Source organism: Epinephelus lanceolatus, chromosome 5 (genome assembly GCF_041903045.1).
Source record: "Epinephelus lanceolatus isolate andai-2023 chromosome 5, ASM4190304v1, whole genome shotgun sequence".
NCBI lineage: Eukaryota > Metazoa > Chordata > Actinopteri > Perciformes > Serranidae > Epinephelus > Epinephelus lanceolatus.
This window is the reverse complement of record NC_135738.1, coordinates 26,486,722-26,509,387: the sequence shown is the minus strand read 5'-3', so window position 1 is coordinate 26,509,387 and position 22,666 is coordinate 26,486,722. Positions and strand designations below refer to the sequence as shown.

Here is a 22,666-nt window from a genome sequence, read left to right as displayed (position 1 = left end):
AAATGGGAAGATAAAAAGAGTGACAGAGACGAGAGAAGAGAGGAGGAGGAGGAGGAGGCAGGATGGAGAGGGTGATAGATGGGGAGGGAAGGGAAGGGGAGGTGGGGGCGCGGTGGATGGAGAGGAGGAGGGGGGAAGTGGATAGAAAAGAGGTCACGTGACCACGTAGCAGCTGCAAGGCTGGGAGGGAGAGAGAGAGAAAGAGTCTCACAGAGGAGCAGAAAGACGACGAGCAGGAGGAGAACAGTGAGCGGGAGGGTGAGTGTGTCTGTTTGCATGTTTGAATTATGCTCACATGCATATGTTAGTATGTTTGTGTTTGTGAATGACATGAGTAAATATCACAGGAATAGCCCGTGACAAAAGATTGTAGGGGAAAAAAGAGAGGAAGAAAGAAAGAAAAAAAGAAAGAAACAGAGAGGAGATTATTTGTGTTGGCTTTTGTTAAATAAGCTCCAGTATGCTGAGATAAACGAGACGCACACAGAGAGAGGGAGAGGAAGGAAGGACTGAGTGAGTGGAGAGGAAGGAGGGAGAGAAAGAGTCGATAGAAACTGTCTTATCATCTCTCCCTTGACTGCTGGGCTCAGCAGAGACAGAGATATAGACACACACACACACACACACATTCACACACACAGCCTGTCAGGATCTGAGCTTTTACTCTCTTCATCTCTCTTTCCCTCTCTGTCTGTGTGTTTCACTTTCAATTTGCTTTATCGGCATGACATGTAAATACGTAAGTGTAGCCAAAGAATTAAAGCAAAATAGTGGGTGAAAGAAAGGAAATAAAACGTAAGTTAACTATAAAAAGGTAAGAGAAGAACAGTGAACATTAAAGAAACACATACATCTTGTGTAGCCTTTTGTCTTCTGATGTTTAAACACATCATGCATGTGAGAAGCATGTTAGCTGTGTACATTACACACACTAGACGTGTCATTCAGAGCACTGTGATGTAGGCTGACACACTCTTGTCTGTGTTGCTTTGTGGCAGCTGGTAACAACCTGGAGTAGCTCTTTCAACACTTTGATTACGTTTAACTGATTATTGGTTTTAAATTTTCAAAACATGCAGGAAAAATGTGCATGTACATTGCTCTGATGGATCTCCACTTCATGTCCACTTACTTTAAGATTTGGCTCCTGTTCATTTCCTCTCCCTCTCTGTGTTTTCCCTCACTCCTGCCTTCATATATCTTCCACTCTCACTCTGTTTGTCGCTCTGCAGCTTCCTCTGCCTGTCTTTGCTCACATGTGTGAAAGCTGGCAGGTAGAAGGCAGACGTCTCATCTGGCGTCTGCGAATGATACGAGATTTATGATACTTTGAATTAACAAAACTCAGAGAGCTGACCGCCCCTTTTTAGATCGCCTCTTCAAAAAAAAAATCTTTCATGCGATGAGCAGAGCATTCGATAATGGTGTTCAATGTGCACGTATGAATTTTTCATGAGTGTGTTTACTGCTTTGGCTGTTTGTTTGCTCTTCCTGTGGCATGTGTGTATCCATGTTTGAAAGGTGGTTGTGTGTGTGTGGTGGTAATGAGGTCATTGCTGTAGCAGGCAGGGGGGCTGCTGGCTAATTCCAGCTGTAATTAACATTAGTGGGTCAGTAAGAGGGTAGAGGGTGAAGACAAAGGTTATGCTAACCACGTTTGCTCTTAGTGTGTCCACTGTTCAGTAGATCGATGGGTTTCCTGGTTATCTGTGTGCGTGCGTGTGTGTGGCTGTGTGTGTTTACTTGTGTGTGCTTTCATCTTTGAGGGTGTAAAACTGCAGTGATACTTAATAATGTTTGCGTGTAGATACTCCCGAGGTCTTAAGATGTGTTGGCTGGCTCCCTTGAGGAAATGGACATGTGTGCACTCATGTGTGTGATTTGCTATTAGGGTCACCGCTCTATTTGACACAGCTCTACTCCCTCCACTCTTGTCTCTTGTGGAGCTGACCCATGCGTATGTGCTCACTATGATGTCCAGACACAAAGGCACACGCACACGCACACGCACACGCACACACACACACACACACACACACACACACACGCCCATTCTCTTTGAGCACTTGTGTACGAGTCTCATTCATTCAAGATAAATGAGATACCAACTGTGTTCAAAACCTGATGCATGTTGTTACAAAATCATCCAAAGATTTTTTTTAAAGAAAGAGGTGTTAATTGAATTCCCCAGTTGACAAAAGAATCACACACTTTTTTCTAATAGGATTGTCCCGTGTTTTATCGAGGTATATCAAACGATAAATGTCATGGTGAAATTTCTCCATATATCAAAGCTCCTCCAACATTTCCTCCGGCTCTCCTCCTCAGGTATGAACCATGAGTCCAATAAATCACCATCATTAGGAATGATCTCCACGGCAACTCGCACCACGGCTACTGTCAGTCCCCTCAGCCCACTAACCAATGGGAACGCAGTTGCCCAATCTGCAAACTCCGGATTCGCTGCTGCCCTGCGTAAACTGGCCAAACAGGCCGAGGATCCCAGAGGTGAGTGGTGATCTTACTTCTTTAAAACCCAGAGCTGCACACAAACACACACACACTCAGACACACACGTACAATAAACTCCTCTTTGTTGTCCACACTCCAAAAAAACACCTCTGCTCCTGCTGTCTGGTTGTTTCAACAACCTTTAATGTGTCCGTATGTTTTTGTTGTTTGTCAACTCTGAACAGAGAAACTGAGCTGTAAAACTAAGTCTTAAGGGAAAGTTCAACATTTTAGGTGATATACTTACAGTATTTCCTTTTCATGTGGGGAAACCTCAGTTGGTCATTTTTACACTTTGTTTTGTGGACAGATTAAAGGGACAGTTCACCCCAAAGTCAAAAATACATATTTTTCCTCTTACTTGTACTTCATCAGTTTAGATTGTTTTGGTGTCAGTTGCGGAGTGTTGGACATATCGGCCACAGAGATGTCTGCCTTCTCTCCAGTTTAATTAAACTAAATGGCACTCGGCTTCTGGTGCTCAAAGTGCCAAAAACACTGTTGTAAAACTCAACAGCAACATCTCTTTCCAGAGATCATGACCCGGTTACTCAGGGAAATCCACAGACCTTGTTGTGAGCAGTTTCATGAACTATTTTCTTTCTACCAAACTACACCCACCAACTGCATCACTGGGCAGAAGGAAGTGTGCATCTACTCATGCACAAGATTCTCGTGCTTGTGACAGCATGAGATGTAAACATTAATGGCATCCATCTGGGCTTAGCTATAACTTTATCTAGCTCAGTGGTGCTAGGTGAGATAGCAGTAGATGCACACTTCCTTCTGTGCTGTGATTTAATTGGTGGGTGAAGTTCAGGAAAGCAGAGAGTGAAGACATCTCTAAAGCTGATATCTCCAACACTTGGCAACTCACACCAAAACAACCTAGAACAGTTTGTCGGTGAAGATTCTCAGTCATCCAGGTCATGGTAATAGTAAGTGCTATATCGTAGGCAACTGGACTTGCTTGCGTTTCTTGAAGACGTTTCGCCTCTCATCCAAGAAGCTTCTTCACAATCTAGAACAGTGTTTCCCAACTGGTCCAGCCACGGGGTCCAGATTTCTCACTGGTCATTAGTTTGAGGTCCCACAGTTTAATACATTCAGTGTCATACTTGCGTTTGGACATGTCATCAAGCTAGTTTGCTGTCTCTATTAAATAGCTGTCTGTTAGTCAGTCACTCTACAGCAGGAAACATCACTTCAAAATAAAAACTCTGTGCCGGAAATTCACTGTACTAAAATAAATTTGACACGTTTGCGAGTCACTTGTGGTCCATTCAGAATGGAACCCGTGACCCACCAGTTGGGAACCACTAATGTAGATGATAAATAGTAATGCCCCTTTAAACAAACCAGATATAACATGTTAATCAGTGAGCTGTTGCGGTGCTAGCTAACCTCTGTTTCCATTTTTTACGCTAAACTAGGCTAACTGTCTCTTGGCCACAAATTCCTATTTAGGTACAGATGTGAGAGTGGCGTCAGGCATCTCAGCTTACTCTCCGCTGGCAGGCAAATAAGTGTACTTCCCAAAATGTTGAACTATTCCTTTAAGATGTAAACGAGGTGTTAATGACAGAAAATTGCACATTGTATTGCAACACAGTGGCAATAATTGTGCAAGCAGATCATTTCACAGACCAAGGTTGTGTTTTGTGGATTAATGTAAAACGTTTTACTGCCTGGGAGCTCGCTGGTTGTGCGTGTGTGTGTGTATAAGTGTGTGTGTATGTGTGTCCTCACTCAGCTCATTGGTGTCCTAATGAAGGTGTTGAATAAGAGCTGACCTATCCTGACCTCTCCCTCTCTGTCTCTTCCTTCATCCGTTTCCATTCATCTCCTAATAATGAGAATCTAATTACAGCCAATTATAACAAGCTCTCTCTCTCTCTCTCTCTCTCCCGCTCTCTCTTCATCATCATCTAGTTTTCTTCCTCTCGCTCTGTCCCTGTAGCTCTTTCTCTACCTTCTAGCTCTACATGAGCTCATTCATTCCCACCTTCTCTACATCTCATTACTTCTTCCCTCTTTCTATCTCTGAGTGTGTTTCTGTGTGTCAGCTGGTTGCTGAGTGTTACAGTAATAGAGTAATGGTAGTGTGAATGTTACAGACAACACACACACACACATATTCTCTCTTTATCACATTTAACACCTCCCCCTTCGCCGTGTCACACCCCAGCCTCTTTTTAACACCTTCATTTATGACATCCTTCTTTCGTTCTCTCTATATCTGATTTTTGTGGGTTTTTTCATCAGCGTGCGCACACACACACACACACACTTTCATTTTGTACAATTTTCCACATCTCTTCTACCTTGTGTACCTTTTTACACTTCCCTTTATTTCTGTCACATTTATCTGGAATGCTTTTCATCAGAATGATTGAATCACTGTTCACCTTGTCACAGGCCAGCACACTGACAAAAAAAAGTTTCTCTTACGTGCGCCATCTGCATTATGTCGCAGGGGGATTGTTTGATCCTGAAAATCTTTTTAATCTGCCGTCTGATAGCTGCAGTTTGTTCCTGCTGTCATTAACCCCTGTCTCTCCCCGCCTCAGGTTCTGCCCTCAGCGGTGAGTCGTCTCCAGTCTCTTCCCCGGCCACCAGCCACAGCTCGCCAGTCACCACCCCGAAGCGGGGCTCATTAGGGCCCCTCCTGGGCCAGACCCGGGGACACGGTGTCCCCAGCACCCCTCCAGTTGTCACCATTGCCCCCACCAAGACCAGCAACGGCCTGTGGAGGGCCGACGGACGACAGGTAAGACACGTCATTTATCAAATGGTCGTACACGCTGGTGTTCCAGACAAATTTGAGACAAGACATCTGCTGCTCTCGCTCTGTGTATCTGTACTTTTTGTTCCCCTGTCTTGCTGGTTTCTCCATTTCTCATTTCTCTCTCTCCTTCTCGTGCTCTCTCTCAGCACAGATGAGTCGTCTGTCTCTTTCTGTCTCCTTTATCCGTCTTCCTGCTGCTCCCTCCATTAAAGAAATAGTCCCAGTGCTTGTCAACATCAAACTGTCAAAACCAGCCATGTCTCCGTTTCTTTCTTTTCCTTCTAACCGACCACTCTCTTTTTCCATGTCTTGTCTCATTCTTTCATTTTCATGCTTTCACCCCTCCGCCTCATTCCCTCTTCCTCTCACTAATCAGTCCATGTCTTTTTCTGCAACACATGAGGGGTTTGTAAAGAAACACTGGAGGCTGCCGAGACTGGCACCTATTGTGTTCAGCTTCCTGCAGTGTTTGTGTGCGTGTGTGCGCGCATATGTGTGTGTGTACTTGACCCTTCGCCACAAAAGGCTTAGGATGTGAAGAGGGACCAGTGTATGTGTGTGTCTGCGTGCGTCTATGGCTGTGTTTGCTTGTGGGTGTGCAAGCAAATTTAAGGTGGGGCGAGGAACCAGGCCCCTCACACAATGCAGGGGTTAGCCCCCACAGTAGCCACTTCCCCCTGGATCAGAGCTGCCTTTCTCCCCCTTCACAAAGACCACTCTGTGGCTCTGCCTGCCTGGGGCTCCCATTCAGACATTCAGAGAGAAAGAAGGAGGGAGGGAGGCAGGAAAACAGAGAATAGGATGTTAAGAAAGGAGGGGAGGGAGAGGAAGAATGAGCAGGAGAGCGACAGAGAGAGGGCTCTAAAGCTTTGTGTGGATTCAGTGTTTGTCCTTACTGTATGCAGCTTGTCCTAGAACGGGATGATTTAAGCTAAAGAAACAGACTGTTTGTGTGTGTTTATTGCTGCATCTGTGAAGGCCGCTGGCTGTCTGCGGGGTCAGAGGTCAAGGAATGCGATGGCTGGTCTCCAGACCCTCTGTGTGTCGTCTTCCCTTCTCATTTTGAACCAGTGAAGATTACTGAATTAGACTGAGAGAGACGGTCTATCGCTGGTTTGAATCTGCTTTCCATGAGTGACACATTCAAAACTATTCAAACATATTCAAAGCGCAGATATTTCACTGCAGGTCAAGTGTTGTACAAAACTCAGGTAGCAGATTGGGTGTTGCTGGGAGAAATCATTTGTTTTTGGTTTGTCTGTGGTCGGTCTGACCTGTATTGATGTCTGTTGCTGTAGCAACAAGATTTGACACATTATATGTGAAACATATGTTTTCTTCAGGTGTCCAAAGTAAAACTGCAATAAATTATAGATTAACTGATTCACTGTATTAAATTAATCACCAACTAATCTGATGATCATTTAACTGATTTGAATAATTTTCAATAAACACAAAGGTAAAAATTCTCTGTTTCCAGCTTCTTCATATTTTGTGGTTTCTGTACTTCTCTATGCAAAGGCGTGGGTTTTGTTTCAACATGAGGGTCCATATGACACATGGGGTTTGGGGTGTCCTCCATCAGAAAATTTTGAGCATCTAACTCCTAATTTCCTGCACTCTGGTGAATTATTTGCACCAATTTGTGCCTTTTCTGCATCGATTTATGGTCGAAATGTCTTAAATTTTGTCAAAATAAAAGTCCTGTGCTGCAAAACAAGATATGTAAGGGCGTGATCTTGGACTTCCACAGTGACTAATGAATCCACGGTATTCATTAGTTGCAGCTCTGGTCCAGACTGATTCCTGCGACCTGGCCCTCGATAAGCAGATGAAAATGGGTGGATGGACCATCATCAGGTCAAACTTTTAATTCCACCCAAACTTTGTTTTTTGACCAAATACCTGCAATATAATGCCATTACCATCAGCTTCAGCTGGACTTTGTGTAAAAGTGCTAATAGTAATCAGTCAGTATTTTTATTTTACCACACACCTCTTGTGCAACACAGAATGAGAGAGTGTTTGTCTGGGATCAAACTGCAACATAAATAAATAACACTATATACAAGATTCAAGAACACAAACATCTAGATGGCACAACACAATCATTGAGCCTGCATACCTGAGATGTATACAGTGCAAGTTACAATACTTAAAAACAAAGCAGTAGTATTAAATTGTAAAAAAATGTTACTATGCTAAGATGATGAACACGAAAAATCTCCTGCACAGTAACATTTTCACCTGCATGTTAGTATTCTGAGGTCAGCATGTCACACTCTGCGAGTACAGCCTCTCAGAGCTGCTAGCATGGCTGTAAACTCTTTCTATTTTTTGGCATTTTGCCTCTTCAGTTGAAATTTTCAGAGAGAGAGTAGAAAAATGACACATGACATATTAAGCACCCTGGGACAGAGCCAAGCCCAGAGCACAGCCACATGGTATGCATCCCTGCCAACTGTGTCACTATTTGTTTTTAATTTATATGCGAGTTTGGGAAACATCTTTTTGTAATTTTGATTTTTTTTCCATGACTGCTTTTGTCATGGTGGTGATTTGAAGGTTGGAATTGTTCTCTGAGCAATCAAGGACTTTGTGGCAACCAAATCCTCTGAGTGGGAAGCTCTTAGAGAGAGTGAGAGCAATGAAGGAGAGAGCAGTTGGCCAGATATTAGGATCATCTTTCCACTTTGATCTTGACCTGTTATGACATATTAGACCCACTTTTTCCACTCCTCTGAGCCTCTGGCTGCAGCTAGAGGGGGTTTTACCCTGTCTCATTTTCCTCTCCTCTTTTCCTGAACTTTTTCTGCTCAGTTTCAACGTCGCACACACTCTAACCCCATGAATATACAAAGTAATGTCTGCTCTCACACTGTCTGTCTCTCTGTCAGGTTGAGCAGAGTGTTCAGGGACACAGCAGAGAGCGGGTGGGTGCTGAGAACACCCAGCCCCAACAGGATAAGAGGACTCCGCCCACGCCTTCACCTCACCCCCTGGCTCACGCGTTTGGCCTCACCCCCAACTCTGTCATGCAGGACCCCAGAATACAGAGCCTTAGGTAAGAGCAATGCACTCATAGTTCGACCGTATGTATTCATGACCTTTAAAAAAATCTTCATACATCTATTTGGAAGCACATAAACAGTTTAAGATTAATGGTGTGTGTGCACTCTTTCTGCAGTTTGCCTGGGCAGATGCATCCTGCGGTTCCCTCCGGTGCCGTCCCAGAGGAGTACCTAAGAGCACTGCGGCCCTTCGCCACCTCAGATGACCTCCGATTGACGTCTCTACCCCTGAGTCTGGACCCTGCTGCTGCTGCCCACGCTGCAGCTGCTGCTGCTTACTATCATCCTGCCTACCTGCACCACCCACTGTCCTTACCAAGGTAATAACACCACCCTAAACTCCCAATCCTTAACCTCTCAGACTCATGTTATCTTGTCACCCACAAAGTTTTGTTTGGATTCTAATAAAGACATTTGGGTGCAGCTGTAAGAATCATGTCTTTGGTTTGAATATTTCTTTCATTAGGAGTATATTGTAGCGTAGATAAAAATAGTTAAAGCAAATTACTTATAATACAATCAACTGAAGTTCTTGAGGGGAGATTTAAGGGGAATTTTGGAAACACTGCTAAAAGCTAAACTATGCTGCTCTATGGATTTACCAAAATAACACTGCCAGTGATAAGCACACCATCTTTTCACATGACTAAAACACCACCATACCTTTACCTTGTAGGCAGACTCCACCGCCGTCCCTGTGTTCCCTTCCCATTTCACTTTTTAATAGAGTGCATTGATTTTTCAAGAGATTGTTTAGTCAGCGTACATATTAAATCCATTACCATATACAGTAAGCAGCAAGGTCAGGAAACAACAAGAATACAGCTGAAGGTGCTTTTTTAAAATGGGTCTGCAGTTAATTAAACTTCTCATTAATTAATTCATTCAAATCTTGAAAGTCATTGAGTTTGCTCTCATTTGTAGTGGTTTCAAGTTAAAGGTCCAGTGTGTAATATTTAGGGGAATTTAGTGACATCTAGTGGTGAACACTGCAGATTGCAATCGGCTGAAACTTCTCCCAGTTATAATTTCTTCAGTGTTCATTGTTGAGGTTTTCAACGGGAGCAGAATTATCCAGAGATCGCTATTTATGTCTAAAACAAACGGACCAGGTGGATAAAACCAATAAAAACACTGAATAGAGCAGTTTCATATTACAAATCAGTGTTTCTCCTACACTGTTCAGCATGTCTCAGATGTCCCACTTGCCCAGCTCATGCTTATATGTGCTCACCTTTTTCCTCTGATAACTTAATGTGTAATCACTTCATTTCTGATACATATGTTAAGGAGGTTTTTAACATAAGCCAAATTATCCGCAGAGGTCTCTTCCTCTCTAAAACAAATGGACCTAGCAATTAAACTGGTAAAAAAAAAAAAAAAAAAACAGTAAATAAAGAATTGTCATGTAAAAAAAAAATTCTGATGCTCGAGTCATGGAGTCATGGAGGGGCTGCTAATGACAATGGCTGATGCGAAAACTCAAAAAAGCAGCCCTTTCTAGAGCCCGTGTTTGGTTTGTCTGTTCTGGGCTACTGTAGAAACATGGTGATGAAAAATGGTGATCTCCATAGACGAGGACCTGCTACCTATGTAGATATAAACAGCTCATTATAAGGTAATGAAAACATGGCAATTCTTATTTTCAGGTGATTATTCACTAAAGGAAACATACTTATTATATTATATTTTATATCCACCAATATATAGGACCTTTAAACAAATCAAAAGAGAACAAAACTCAATACAAATTGCATACTAAGGTGAGGTGCTTTGAGAACATCATCTTGAATTGTCTTGAGGTTATGAAAATGTTGATCTTGACACTGCATTGTAGATAATTCCATGTGTTTGGTGCACAAAAACTAACGCCAGTGTCCAAGTTCGGAGTAAACCTGTGGGACTTGAAAGCATAAGACAGTACAATAAAATGCTTTCTTTTTTTATGCTTGTATTGAAGTTCACTCTGTACTCACTGTATGGGCTGCTCAAAATTAAAGAGAGTTTAAAACAGTTCAAAGTTTTATCAAAAGCATCCATGAAAAGTTATGTCCAAGTTATGTTGTCATCTCTACTTTATGTTAGACTGCAGTGCTGGATAATGAAAAATGATCCATGCTGCTAAGAACCAGAAGTGCTCCTGTAAACACTCAATTTCATTGTCTAACCTGCATTTGTGTATTTTTATGTACCCTATAATACCTGCCACAATACCTTCATACACACATCATCCTCTTCATCATCTTCATTGCTGCAATGTTACCTTTACATATCAGATATTTTCCACCTTTTTCACACTTGGCCTGTGACTGGTTTACCCCCGGTCCATCTGTCTGTCGCAGGATGGAGGAGTCCCTGTGTCTTTCTGCGCTGCGGTCGCAGTTCTACTCTGTGCCTGCAGGGGGCGCCTTCCCACCTCTTCACCCCTCTGCCCTCCACTTGCACCTGCCTGGAGGCCGCTACCCCGGAGAACTGAGCCACACAGCAGCACTGGCTGAAAGGTAACACACACACACACACACACACACACGCACACAAATGCATGCGCACGCACACACTCCCTGTCCCTCTCTCTCTTCCTCTCTCTCTCCCCCTCCTCTGTCTGCAGGGCTGTGTAATCTCTCTCTGCAGGGTAGGCACAGGTTGCTGAGTGTGTGATATTTTTAGCACACACCCCACAGTGCTCCTCCTATACACTCATCACACACACTGCCCTTCACACACACACACTACACACCCATACACATGCATATGCAGAGCAAGTGCACACATTAAATCTCACACATAAGGAGGTCTCTCTTTCTTTCTCTCCATTTTCTCTCAGCACTTTGAGCTGCTTTCTCAGTTTCACAATACACATTGTTTCCCTGTGGCATAATGCACGGGGGAAATGTTTGTGTTTGAAATGGATGGTATTTATCGTCTGGTTCTGTAATGGCTCCTGCGTATCCTGTAGGTTTGTTTGTGTGCTATTGATTGCTGCTGAATGTGTTCTGTTGTGTGTGTGTGTGTGTGTGTGTGTGTGTGTGTGTGTGTGTGTGTGTGCGCATGTCTATGTGTGTGCGAGTGTGTCCTTTTCCTGTGGATACCTATTAAGTGTTCATCTGCTCTTGCTCAGTCATGCTGTGTATGGATTATTTTCCTCATGGTAAGTGGAGAGAGAGTGAGTGTGTGTGTGTGTGTGTGTGTGTGTGTGTGCGCAAATTTGCGTGTGTTTCTGCGAGTGTGTGTATGTTTGAAATGTTTGTGCGAGGTTCACCAGTGTGTGGTTAATATCTGCCTCATGTTGGGTGTTGCATCTCTCACCTTCTCCCCCTGTGTATGTGTGTGTGTGTGTGTGTGTGTGTGTGTGTGTGCGTGTGTGTGTGTGTGTGTGTGCATACTTGTAAACCTCCCCCACAGGCTACAGATGGAGAATGAGCTCCGCCAGCGAGAGAGAGAGCAAGAGCGTGAACGAGAGAAAGAAAGGGAGCGCGAGGCAGGGCTGGAGCGCGAGCGGGAGAGGGAGAGAGAGAGGGAGGAGGAGCGGGAGAGAGAGCTGGACAGACAGAAGGAGAGGCAGAGGGAGAGACAGCAGCAGATGGTCAGAGCGGCCGAGAGTCACTACCTGGCTGAGCTGCAGGCTCGGAGGGCACCACCGGAGGACAGGGCCAGGCCAGGGGAGAGGCTGACCCCGAACAGACTGGGTACCTACACACGAACACACACAAACCACACGCGTGCACTCATGCATGTGTGTCGCACATGCACAACCAGAGACCTAGAGCTGAAGAAACTTGTAATAATATTCTGTGTTAAAATCCAACATGAAGGAGGAAACAAAGTTAAACTTCTGGTCTAAGTTACCCAAATAAGGTTTGCTGAGTACAGATGACTAAGTTAAAGGTCCAGTGTGTAGGATTTATAGGGATATATTAGCAGAAATGGCATACATTAGGATAAGTATGTTTTTCCTAAGTGTTTCGTCACCTGAAAATACGAATTGATCTCTGTAGCAGGTCCTCGTCTACAGAGATCGCCACAGTGCCCCGCTGTGTTTCTACAGTAGCCCAGAACAGACAAACCAAACGCTGGCTCCAGATAGGAACATTCATGTTTTCATGTTGGCCACTGTAGTTAGTAGCCCCTCCATCATGGGCCAAACATCATCAGAAAAACACAGATTTTTTAAATGAAACTACTTTATTTAGTGTTTTTACTGGTTTAAATCACCGGGTCAGTTTGTTCTGTAGAGGAAGTGAACTCTGCGGATAATTCGGCTCCTGGTAAAAACTTTTTGATTGTCTGGATCTTAAGTTATCAAGTGCTAGGCCCGTCTGAGAAACACTGATTTGTAAAATGAAACTGCTTTATTCAGTGTTCATACCAGTTGTAATCACCTGATCCATTTGTTTTGGAGAGGGAGAGACCTATGCGGAAAATTCAGCTCCAGGTAAAAACCTCTTAAACAATGAACACTGAAGGAATTCTAACCTGGAGTTTGCGCCTGGTGCAGGAGAAGTTTCACCTGGTTGCAGTCCTCCCCGCTAGATGCCATTAAATCCTGCACACTGCTCCTTTAATATTTTACTCAATGGAAATCAAAGAGGAGGAGAGAAACTCTTCAGTAGTTAACTTTTTTTAACAGATATAAATCATAACCTTTTTTGTCTTGCTGCTGTGAGGCCTCAGGATGCTGATGTTGGTTAGAATCTGGTATGAATATTTATGTCCCCCAAAGGGCGATTACTTATGATTATGGTGATGCCCTGACTTCTCCTCTAGCATAGCCATCGAGGCAGAATTTCCATTTGTACACAAGAAAAATTACAATCTTCTGGGCAAATCTGCTCTCCGGAGCTGGTGTCACCCTCAGGCCGAAATGTCATCTCTGCACACAAGATAGTATCTCATAATCTAAACCAAGGCAGACTGTTGTGAGATTTGCTGAATGTGTGCTAAATGTTGAACACTTGTGCTTGAAATGACCCTGTGACCTTTATCATAGTGGGTCAGTGTGTGAAGTATACTACGTATCAATCTTGAGTAATGAATAATGTGCCTTTTGTGTTCCTTTGGGTGCCTTCCTTGTCCCAGTTTGACTTTCACACTATAGTTAACAGATAAAGACAGTTGTTCATAGCACAGTAGTCAGTCATGCAGAAACAGTAAATGCACTTGATATGGCTCAGGGCCATATTTAAACTTGTCACATGATGTTGCTCTCCGTAAGATGAACTGTGTCAGATAGATAGTGCCACCTTTAAGAGAATATTCAGGGGCACCCGCTAGCTCACCTGGGAGAGCAGGCACCCCATGTGCAAAGACTGTTGGTTCGAATCCACCTGAAATATGGCACAGTCCAATCTGTTGGATTTCCTTATGTATCACAAATAAACTTACCAAGTGTATGCATTGAAATTTAAAGAAATCACAACGCTGCATGCACATTTCTTCTTGAACTCATACTTAAAATATTATTGGTGATCCATCATTTTGTCACCCTCATCAGAACTGCAGTACAAGACGCTGAGTGATGTCTGAATAAATCTCATCCAAATGTCTACACACATGAATTGTGCTATCTGTCTAGGAACTAACTCATGCGTCCAAAACTGTTTTTCCAGATAAAACCAAGGACTCAGAGCACCCGGTTTTCCCAGCACCCAAACCTCTGTCCCTGCAGCCTGGCCTTCACTCCCCCAGGGGCTCTATCCCACATCCTGTGCCCAGCTTGGTGCCTTCTCACTTGGGGAAGCATCACGCTGCTTCTGGGGGACTCCATGGAGCTCTGGCAGCTGCCATAATGACTCAGAGGGCAAGTGAGGCGGTGTGGTTAACACGGCAACGGGGGCAAGGCCAGGAGAGGGAGGGTGCACTGGAGATGGGCCTCAGGTCACCTGGGAAAGGGGTGGAGCTGAGGAGAGACAGTCACAGGTGCACATGCCTAAAGATTTAGAAAACGATTTAGTGTGGGGAGACTTTGTATCTAAATGGAATTTTAATTTGCTTTTGCTTCTCCTCAACAGAACCAATTCAGTCCATCACAACCCGGGCAGCAAAGATGCACCCCCTTGCCTCGGCGCTCCACCTCCCCTTATCTCCCCTAAAGGTCCCCATCATCCTCCTGCCCCTCCAACCACACTCTGGAACCCAGCCTCCCTTGTCGACACCCCTGCAGACTCCCGTAGAAAACTCAACCCTCCTACGCCGCCAAGTCGGCCACCACCAGGACTGACCAGAGCCGAGAGACCTCCCCTGAGCTGGGGGGAGAAGCTGGAAGAAGGAGGCAGGAGGAGGGCGGAGGGCACAGAGAGGTATACCTCACTGAGGGCAGCTAGTTTACAAGAAGCAGGTTCCTGGAACAAAGCAGAGCAGGACAGAGCCATGCAGAGCCTCTATCACCGGCATCACATCAGTAACCTCCACCAGAAATCCTGTGCGCCTCCATCTATTCCTGGTGCCTGCGCTGACCTGCTGGGACAGTGTCAGGCAGCTTCTCTGTCTCCAGTGAGGGAGCGACAGAGTCAGCCGCCTGACAGCATGCTGGTGTATGACGAGGTTCTCCAGCAGCACCGCCGGCTGCTCAGCAAACTGGACCTGGAGGAGAAGAGGAGGAGGGAGGCCAGAGAAGGAGGTGAGCAGGATGAGGTGGGAGGAGGGGGGATACATGAGCAGGAGGGGATGTGGTGGGCAGAAGAGATGACTACATACTGCTGCAATGTGTTTATGATTAAAGATCTCTGTTTCTCTCCTCCCACCAGGTTATTACTATGACCTGGACGAGTCATATGATGAGAGTGACGAGGAGGAGGTGAAAGCCCATCTGAGGAGAGTGACAGAACAGCCCCCACTCAAACTGGACACATCCTCCGAGGTGCATAAACATGACAGACTTCATATATACACGCAAGCTTTGAAAATGTTTGTACGAGTGATATTAACCTGCCCAAATGTCTCTCTCTAAAGAAGGTGGATTTTCTGCGTGTGTGTGGTCTGACCACGCTGGCCCACCGCGATGAGCTTCTGGCGCGAAAGAGGAGGAAGAGGAGGAGGATGATGAGAGAGCGCAGCCTCTCTCCGCCAGCCGTGCGGGGCAAGAGGAAGGCCTCATCACCTTCAACACCTACAGCTCCCTTAACTACCCCGTACTCTGCCGAGCAGATGGACAGCACCCCCGAACTGGACGAGAAAAAAGACTTCCTCCTTATGTTCAACCTGTCCCATGTCAGCCCACAGCAGAGGAGAGGTAACAGCCTGTTCAGTATCCACACACATCCTACATGCTACTCTGCTCTCCTCACAGTTGTTCTGGTGATTCCCCGTGGAAAAAAACAACCCTCGTTTTCTCTCAGTTTTGCTTTTTACCGCGGCTGTAGGAGGGGTGAGAAGAAAATAAAGTTAGGAGGCATCTCGAGAGGAGGTTTACTTTCTCTAGCAAGAGTAGATTTGAATTCACAGCCTGTTTATATATAGTATCTGTCAAAAATGTATGAATTTCTTTAAAAGCCTATTAAACTACTGTATTGTTAATGTAAAAATGTAGTCTGCTTTCCATTACTTATTTTTTAAAGGTTCTGTATGTGACATTCAGAGCATCAATACAGCAGCAAACCACTATTTGCTATGTAAAGATAAAATGAAGTAACAGTGTCCTAAGCAGAGAGTGAAGGTCCGTTCCCTTTGTGCGTGTTGTAATCTGAGCTTCTCTCTGATGTTGTGGTAGTTTAAGTTTAAGTTTAAGTTTATTCACTTTATTAATCCCCCTGAGGGGAAATTCAATGTTTTCACTCTGGTAGGTGGTATGGCCACGCATGTGAGTCCTTGTGAGTGTTTCCTGCTGGCTTGCTTATTACCACTGCTCTGCACTTGGCTCATAGGGGATGTTGTTGTACAAGCGTAGCGCCTACCCTCTAGTTTCTCCCTCGGGTTAACAGTAAGGATTGCACTAGAGGGCCGCTACAAAGTCCCTTCTGTAAACTTCCATTACATTTTTACACAGAATCAAACAACATTAGCATCATTCTACACCAGTGTGTGATTGTACACTGCATCGCGTTTTTGCGAATTCAAAAGAGGCATGACGAGCATGACATATGTCTGTAGCACTTTCTAAACAGTAACAATAGCATTAATGTGTCAATAACAATCATTTACCCCCCCTGTTATATGGATCTCATCTCCTCTGCTCAGAGGGTAAGGAGCTCCCAAATCTCATTGTTTTCCCAAGTGACAGACACTGTTTTTCTTCTTTGAGGTAGCTGCTAACTGCTAACAACTACTTACATGCTTAACACGTTGTTAAAATGTCACACCTATACCACCCATGATGCCATCTTGCAGGCTGTCTTGTTTATACAGAAACTGTTACAACCTCCTGTGGTGGGTTAAAGGCAAGAACACTCTTTCCCCCCTTCCTGTGATCATACCTTATATACAGAACGGTGAGGCAGCACAGTGGCATGATATTCCCACCCTTAACAGGCAGTGTAAAAGGGACTAATGTTATAGTTTATCCATTTTGTTCTTTTATTTAAAAAAAAAACAAAACGTGAAAATCTGATTTTAAAAAAATCATAATAGAAAAATCAAAGTGAAAACTGGATTTTATAATATGGTTTGCAGGGCGAACTCTCTGATGTTTAAATGTTTATTGTTCATTACTTGCTCAGAGGGAGGCTGGTGCATAATCAGCAGCTCATTTGCACTCTCTCTCAATGTTTCTCTTAATTTCCTGTGACCGGAAGCGTTTTTCTAATCTGTCAACAGCGCAGGAGGACCTAGTCTACTATAAACTATGGTTACCAGCTTTTGGATACAGACGTAATATCTGGGTGAAAACCTTATAAAGCTCCTCTGGAGAAAAACAGACAAACTATTTTTAGGCAAAAGCTGGTAAAAAAACAGGACCTGAAAAGGATTAACCTTTCTTAAATGTGTGTGGCCATACTCTGTGATGGTCATGACCTCAAGTTACCCATTCGTTGACCCTTTTCCGTTAGTTCCTTGTGCCAGTCAATATTTTAAGCCCTATTTTCAAATATGAATGACAGGTGTTCTCATTCTGTCTTTTTCTCTGTAGATAAGGAGAGGACAGAGGAGCTGCTGAAGGCCATTCAAAGGAAGACTGTGACATTAGACACACTCAGATATAATCCTTTACCTCCCTGTAGCAGTCCTCCTGCTCCCTCAACTGGTGAGACACTTACGCAAATACACACATACATTTATATGCATGTTAAAGTGATAAAAACTTCTGCTAAGGAGCTGTACAAATTTGTTTTCAGGTGACTCTTCATCAGCCCCTCTACCGAGTCAATCAAATGGACATCTGTACCCAGACTCTCCCAGCCCCTCCCCTCCCTACTCACACAAACCCAAAAATCTTCCCCATAATGAAACATTCAAACCCTCAAAGGACACCCACATGGCCCGCATCCCTCCATCCTTTGCTCCCCATCATGAAAAGGCTGAATATATGGAGGCTCAGCCAAACAGGAAGCTCCAGGGCCTCCAGAACGGTGTGGTCGCTTCTCCTCAGAAAAAGGAGCCCAATCCTGTGCAGAACGGGCGGAATCGGCCCTGGGAGAGGTTTACACCCGAGGCCTTTGCTCAGCACTTCCACCAGGCCGTGCTGCAGTCCACACACAACACACTGCAGAACAAAGGTGAGCCACTCACTCCCATGGGTGCACAACCATTAGGCTTTAATTGTGACTTTTAAAATGACAATGTTCTGCCACCTAGTGGTGTATATATGTAATATCCTAGCATTTAAAATGTACAGTACTAGTAACCATATTGGCTCCTGATGAGGTACTAAAAATGGCTGCAAAGACTGACAGCCCTTTTTGTCTCACTCTTTTCTTTTAAGGAGTCTCAAATTGTGTCCCTGAGGCCGGTACGAAGGCCGAGCGCTCATTGCCTCACAACAACCCTCAACTGAAAATTTCAACTCTTAATCATGCCCCTCAGCATGTACACATCAACGGCCATCACTTCCATTCCCCTGTAGCCAGCAGGGACGCTCCAGGGCCACGGGAAAACCTGTCCGATGAGGACGAGGAAGAGTCTGGTCAGGAGGAGGAAGATGAGGAGGAGGAGACAGAAGAAGCTCCAAGGAAGTGGCAGGGCATTGAAGCTATTTTTGAGGCCTATCAGGAGTATGTTGATGGTGAGTCAGTGAATATTTCAGGGATTTTATAGATGTTTATGCTCAATTATGTGCCCTCAGCAAACACTGACGTGCTTCATTTATTGCTGAAGTGCTGTAACCTTAGAAAAAAAGACGCAAATCAATGATTATTTTTCAGCATTAATAGAAGTTAAGCAATAATACAAGCCTTGTATTGTTGCTCTAAGAGCAGTGGTGAAAAATGTAGAAGTTGTGATGCAAACAAAGAAAAATTCATTCATCAGGGGCCCCACACTGTACTGACTATACTACACTCTCAGATTGTTTGTGTAAAGGAGATATTAGGATGGATGTAATTTCCTCTCATTTGTGGTTTCTGTGTGTTTCTCTCTGTACAGAATGGAGTATAGAGAGGCAGGTCCTTCACGGTCAGTGTAAAAGACTCGAAGCACAGAACTACAATCTGACCAGAACTGCAGAGCAGCTCTCTCTCACAATGGGGGTAAGTTCCTGAGACCATGTCTGCACATAGATTTGTGCAAACTCTCTTAGAAGTAAAGTTTCTAATTAGACCCATGTAGGGTTCTTTGGCTTATCCCAATAGGAGAGCCCTAGAAGCCTTTCAGAGGGGTCTACCCAAAACTCAACATAAAGGGTTATACCTAGAACTATCTGTGACTACCTCTTGCTCTCTTTTGGGGTTTTATACAGAACCTTTCTACCTTTTAAGGATGCTAACACAAATCCACCCAGGATGTTCTACTGAGAACCGTTTTATATTCCAAGGGTTTCATCTAGAGCCCACCCAAGGTGGCTCAAAAAGTAGTAATAGACTACATGACCCATAGTAGTAATAGATATCTCTTCCACTAATCATGGTTTAAGTAAGTCTGGGGCTAAAGGAACAACATTCAGTAGCCACAGGCTTCATGAGGCTCCTAAAAGGCTAGTACTGATGTGGTCCAGCACAACCAACACTGGATCCCAACCAGGTTTTTTTATGGGTTGGAGATTTAATAAAATCACTACTACTACAGCCTTTACGATGTCATGGGTGCAGTAGGGTTGGGCTTTGAAACTTGGTTCCCAAATTAGAACCAAATACAAAATGCCAATTACCGGTTACCCCTTTTAAAGAAAAAAAGAAAATCAGCAGACCATGTGGTATTCTATGTTGTAAAATTATGGTAAAGATATTAACTACGGCAGAATAAAAGTAAAATCAATTGATTTCGGGTACTACAGTTAAGAATACCGTGTAAAACATGGGTAAACATTTGAGGGTAAGGATCTATTACCACTCGAACTTTCAGCAATCATTGAAGAACTCTTTCTTCCAAAAAAGGTTCTTTGGATGAAACCCTTATTCTTACAAATAACCCTTTAAGAACATTTTCTTAGAAAAGGGATCCTCAGAAGCAGATGTTCTGGGTAGAACCCCAGCCCTTCATGAACAAACCTTTTTGAACCCTTATTTTTAAGACTCTACTTCGCTCTGTTCATGTCAGTGTTCCCATGTTCAGTTTGTACGTATTGTTTGTAAGTGATGCAGCTTGGTGTAGAAAGTCTCAGCTCTGTAATGAGAGTTGTGTCTGTCCTTCATTTGTCAGGAGCTGGTGAGTCAGAGGCAGAAAGTGAGAGAGGAGAGGGAGAGACTGCAGGCCCAGCTTGAGCACTTCAGGAGGTGTTTGACGCTACCGAACATTCACTGGGGCAGGGGGCAAGTCAACGGGCACACACCGAGGTGACCTCTGACTCCAGCTCCCCGACGGATGCGCCTCTGACAGCGAAGGAACAGTAACAAGAACAAGACAGACTGGAGCCAGACCACTCTCTGAAGCACTTGAAGCACTTGAAGGAGCCAATCCTTGTCTTGTTACACGCTCTGGCCAATCAGTTGTGTTACCTGTGTGGTTCCAGATTCAACTGATTACCTGCCGTGTTTGCCACGGTAACTATGGTGACCATGAAGTCTGGGCATTCCTGCTCTGTCTCATTCTGCCCATGGACAATATCAACACTGTGTAGGTCAAACAGCATCTTTCGCAGCTAACCGCTCCCACTAGTCCCCGAGTTAGCTTTAAGGACTCTCCACCATGTAATTCATATCATGTACGTTTCTGCATAAACTATATCGATCCACACTAATGGGACACATCACTCGGCACAAACCTGTAGCCTCTGTGGACAGCAATGAGAAGAGAGTAAGCATGCAGGGGTCACTCGGTTAATACTCAGAGAATGAAAATTGAGTCAAGGAATCAAAGCACACCTCAGGCCTTAAACTTGATAGGATGCACTTGAAGTGGAATTGGAGTGAATACTTGACCGTCCTCTGTGTGGTGTAATGTTGTAGTGTCTACTTAGCAACGTATCTGACAGATGAAGCAGTTTGTGTGCGGGTAAAGCTCCTGCAGAGGATAGGAAACACCTAAAAAGATATTATCTATATAATGGCAAATGATATCAATGAAGTTTTTTGAGGTTTAATAAATTTTCCATTGGTAATGTCTCTTGTGATAGATGAAGAATTTTGTATGTTTTATTGTTTTAACCATTATTTGTGGGAAGCCATATGTTTTGTTTGAATTGCTGCTGGTCAGAATAAAAACTGTTTTAGAAAATGAAGGACGTTAGGACAGTTGTATTTGAAAAAAAAAATGTTATGTGATGTCAAAATGTTTGGACCAAGATGCACTGGGGGTGGAAGACAACATGGCAAATGTCAGTTTTTGTCTCATGAAGATTACTCAAGATGGTTTATCCCAGAGTCTGTGTCCCTCCACATGCCTATAAATGTTGATAAAACTTGAACAGAATAAAAGTTGTGATATTTTGTGATATTTAAGGCCTTTTGCAGCACTCTACACACGTTCTTAATAATTGGCATCACTTGAGTGAAACAACAGTACTTTCAGACACATTGTCCGACATTGCATTTGTTTTCGCCCCTCTGAAGGTGATTTCATGTGGCATTATTTTGAAAAGCAAGGTTAAGTGATTTTGTCAAGGAAACGAAAAAGCCAAATTATTATTCAGCTCCATTTCAGGACTGTCAAAACTGATAAATGATATCTTTACACTTGATATTTGCAGAGTACTTGAAACAAATCTCTAATTGTTTATGGATGACATAAACATCAGAATGACACTAGCCTTCTGTGGATAACAATAAACGACACGTTCTCTTTTGATGAGATTTATTTTTGTTCCAGGCAGATAAAACAAATGTCACTAATTCGTAATTTCTGCCCCCCTTTCCCTCTGAATATTAAAATCCCAGGAGCCCGTTCCTACAAGCACAAGCTACAGTAGCAATCTCCCAAAATCGCCTGACCTTCCTGCGTCACCTGTTCGGTCTCCTCCACAAACTCGCTGTGAAATCCTGCATATTTGTTTCAATCAGTTGTCATGTAATGTATTATTTGGGCTGTATAATTGTGATGAATTATTTATTAACATATATTGCTGTACATTCTGATGGAAATTTACATTAAAATATTTGTAAAATGTCTTTTGTTAGTCATTGTCATTTATCTGAGGAGAGACTGGGTTTTCACTTCTGATAGGTGTTTATTTCACTCTCATTTCATGTTTCCTGAGGCACTCTGGCAAATATACCATGTCTGTCTTCTTTGGTTTAAAATCGCTCCAAAATCTTCAGTGGGTTTAAACTGGGTTGCGTCACATCATTTTTATACATATCAAACCATTCAGTGACCTCCTATGTCATGTGAATGGGGTCACTGTCATCCTACAAAAGACTCATGCTCATCAAGATAGACATGATTCAACATTTAATAAAAGTAATTAAGTACATTTACCAAGTACTATACTTATGGTAGAACTCTGAGGCATTTGCACCTTGCCTGAGCTCTCCCCTTTTATGCTAGTTCATACATGCTTACTACAATACGTTCATTTGACAACTATAGTTACTTTGCAAATTAAGGGTCCATTGTAAAGGATTTAGGGGGATTTATTGGCAGTCATGGAATACCAATGTCAGTGTCAAGGTTGACACTTTCACTACCCAAGGGCAATTTAAGAAAGCAATTCTTCTTAGCGTGCAATATTTATTACGTTTTGTCCTCTTTTGATGTTTAAAGGTCCAGTGTGTAGGATATAGAAGGATAATGGCAGAAATATAATACAATAAGTCTGTTTTCTTTAGTGTAAAAT

General features: G+C 43.6%; 1 protein-coding gene across 4 annotated transcripts in view; it reads left to right on the top strand.

Annotated features, from left to right (window-relative positions):
* LOC117262499 (genetic suppressor element 1-like) overlaps positions 1-21,994 on the top strand; it is a 50,040-nt gene extending 28,046 nt beyond the window's left edge. For 3 of the 4 annotated variants that reach the window (XM_033635498.2, XM_033635500.2, XM_033635501.2), the window contains exons 2-16: positions 2,329-2,508; positions 5,082-5,281; positions 8,197-8,363; positions 8,487-8,690; positions 10,713-10,871; positions 11,773-12,056; positions 13,977-14,286; positions 14,379-14,986; positions 15,114-15,226; positions 15,319-15,598; positions 17,432-17,545; positions 17,637-18,017; positions 18,224-18,523; positions 18,883-18,986; positions 20,095-21,994. In XM_033635498.2, the coding sequence (XP_033491389.1) occupies positions 2,329-2,508; positions 5,082-5,281; positions 8,197-8,363; positions 8,487-8,690; positions 10,713-10,871; positions 11,773-12,056; positions 13,977-14,286; positions 14,379-14,986; positions 15,114-15,226; positions 15,319-15,598; positions 17,432-17,545; positions 17,637-18,017; positions 18,224-18,523; positions 18,883-18,986; positions 20,095-20,232 (3,542 nt within the window). In that variant the 3' untranslated portion in view covers positions 20,233-21,994. Of the gene's footprint in view, positions 1-162; positions 259-2,328; positions 2,509-5,081; positions 5,282-8,196; positions 8,364-8,486; positions 8,691-10,712; positions 10,872-11,772; positions 12,057-13,976; positions 14,287-14,378; positions 14,987-15,113; positions 15,227-15,318; positions 15,599-17,431; positions 17,546-17,636; positions 18,018-18,223; positions 18,524-18,882; positions 18,987-20,094 lie in introns of those variants that run through there. The other variant, XM_033635499.2, reaches the window with a different exon arrangement.
* The last annotated feature ends 672 nt before the right edge of the window (positions 21,995-22,666 follow it).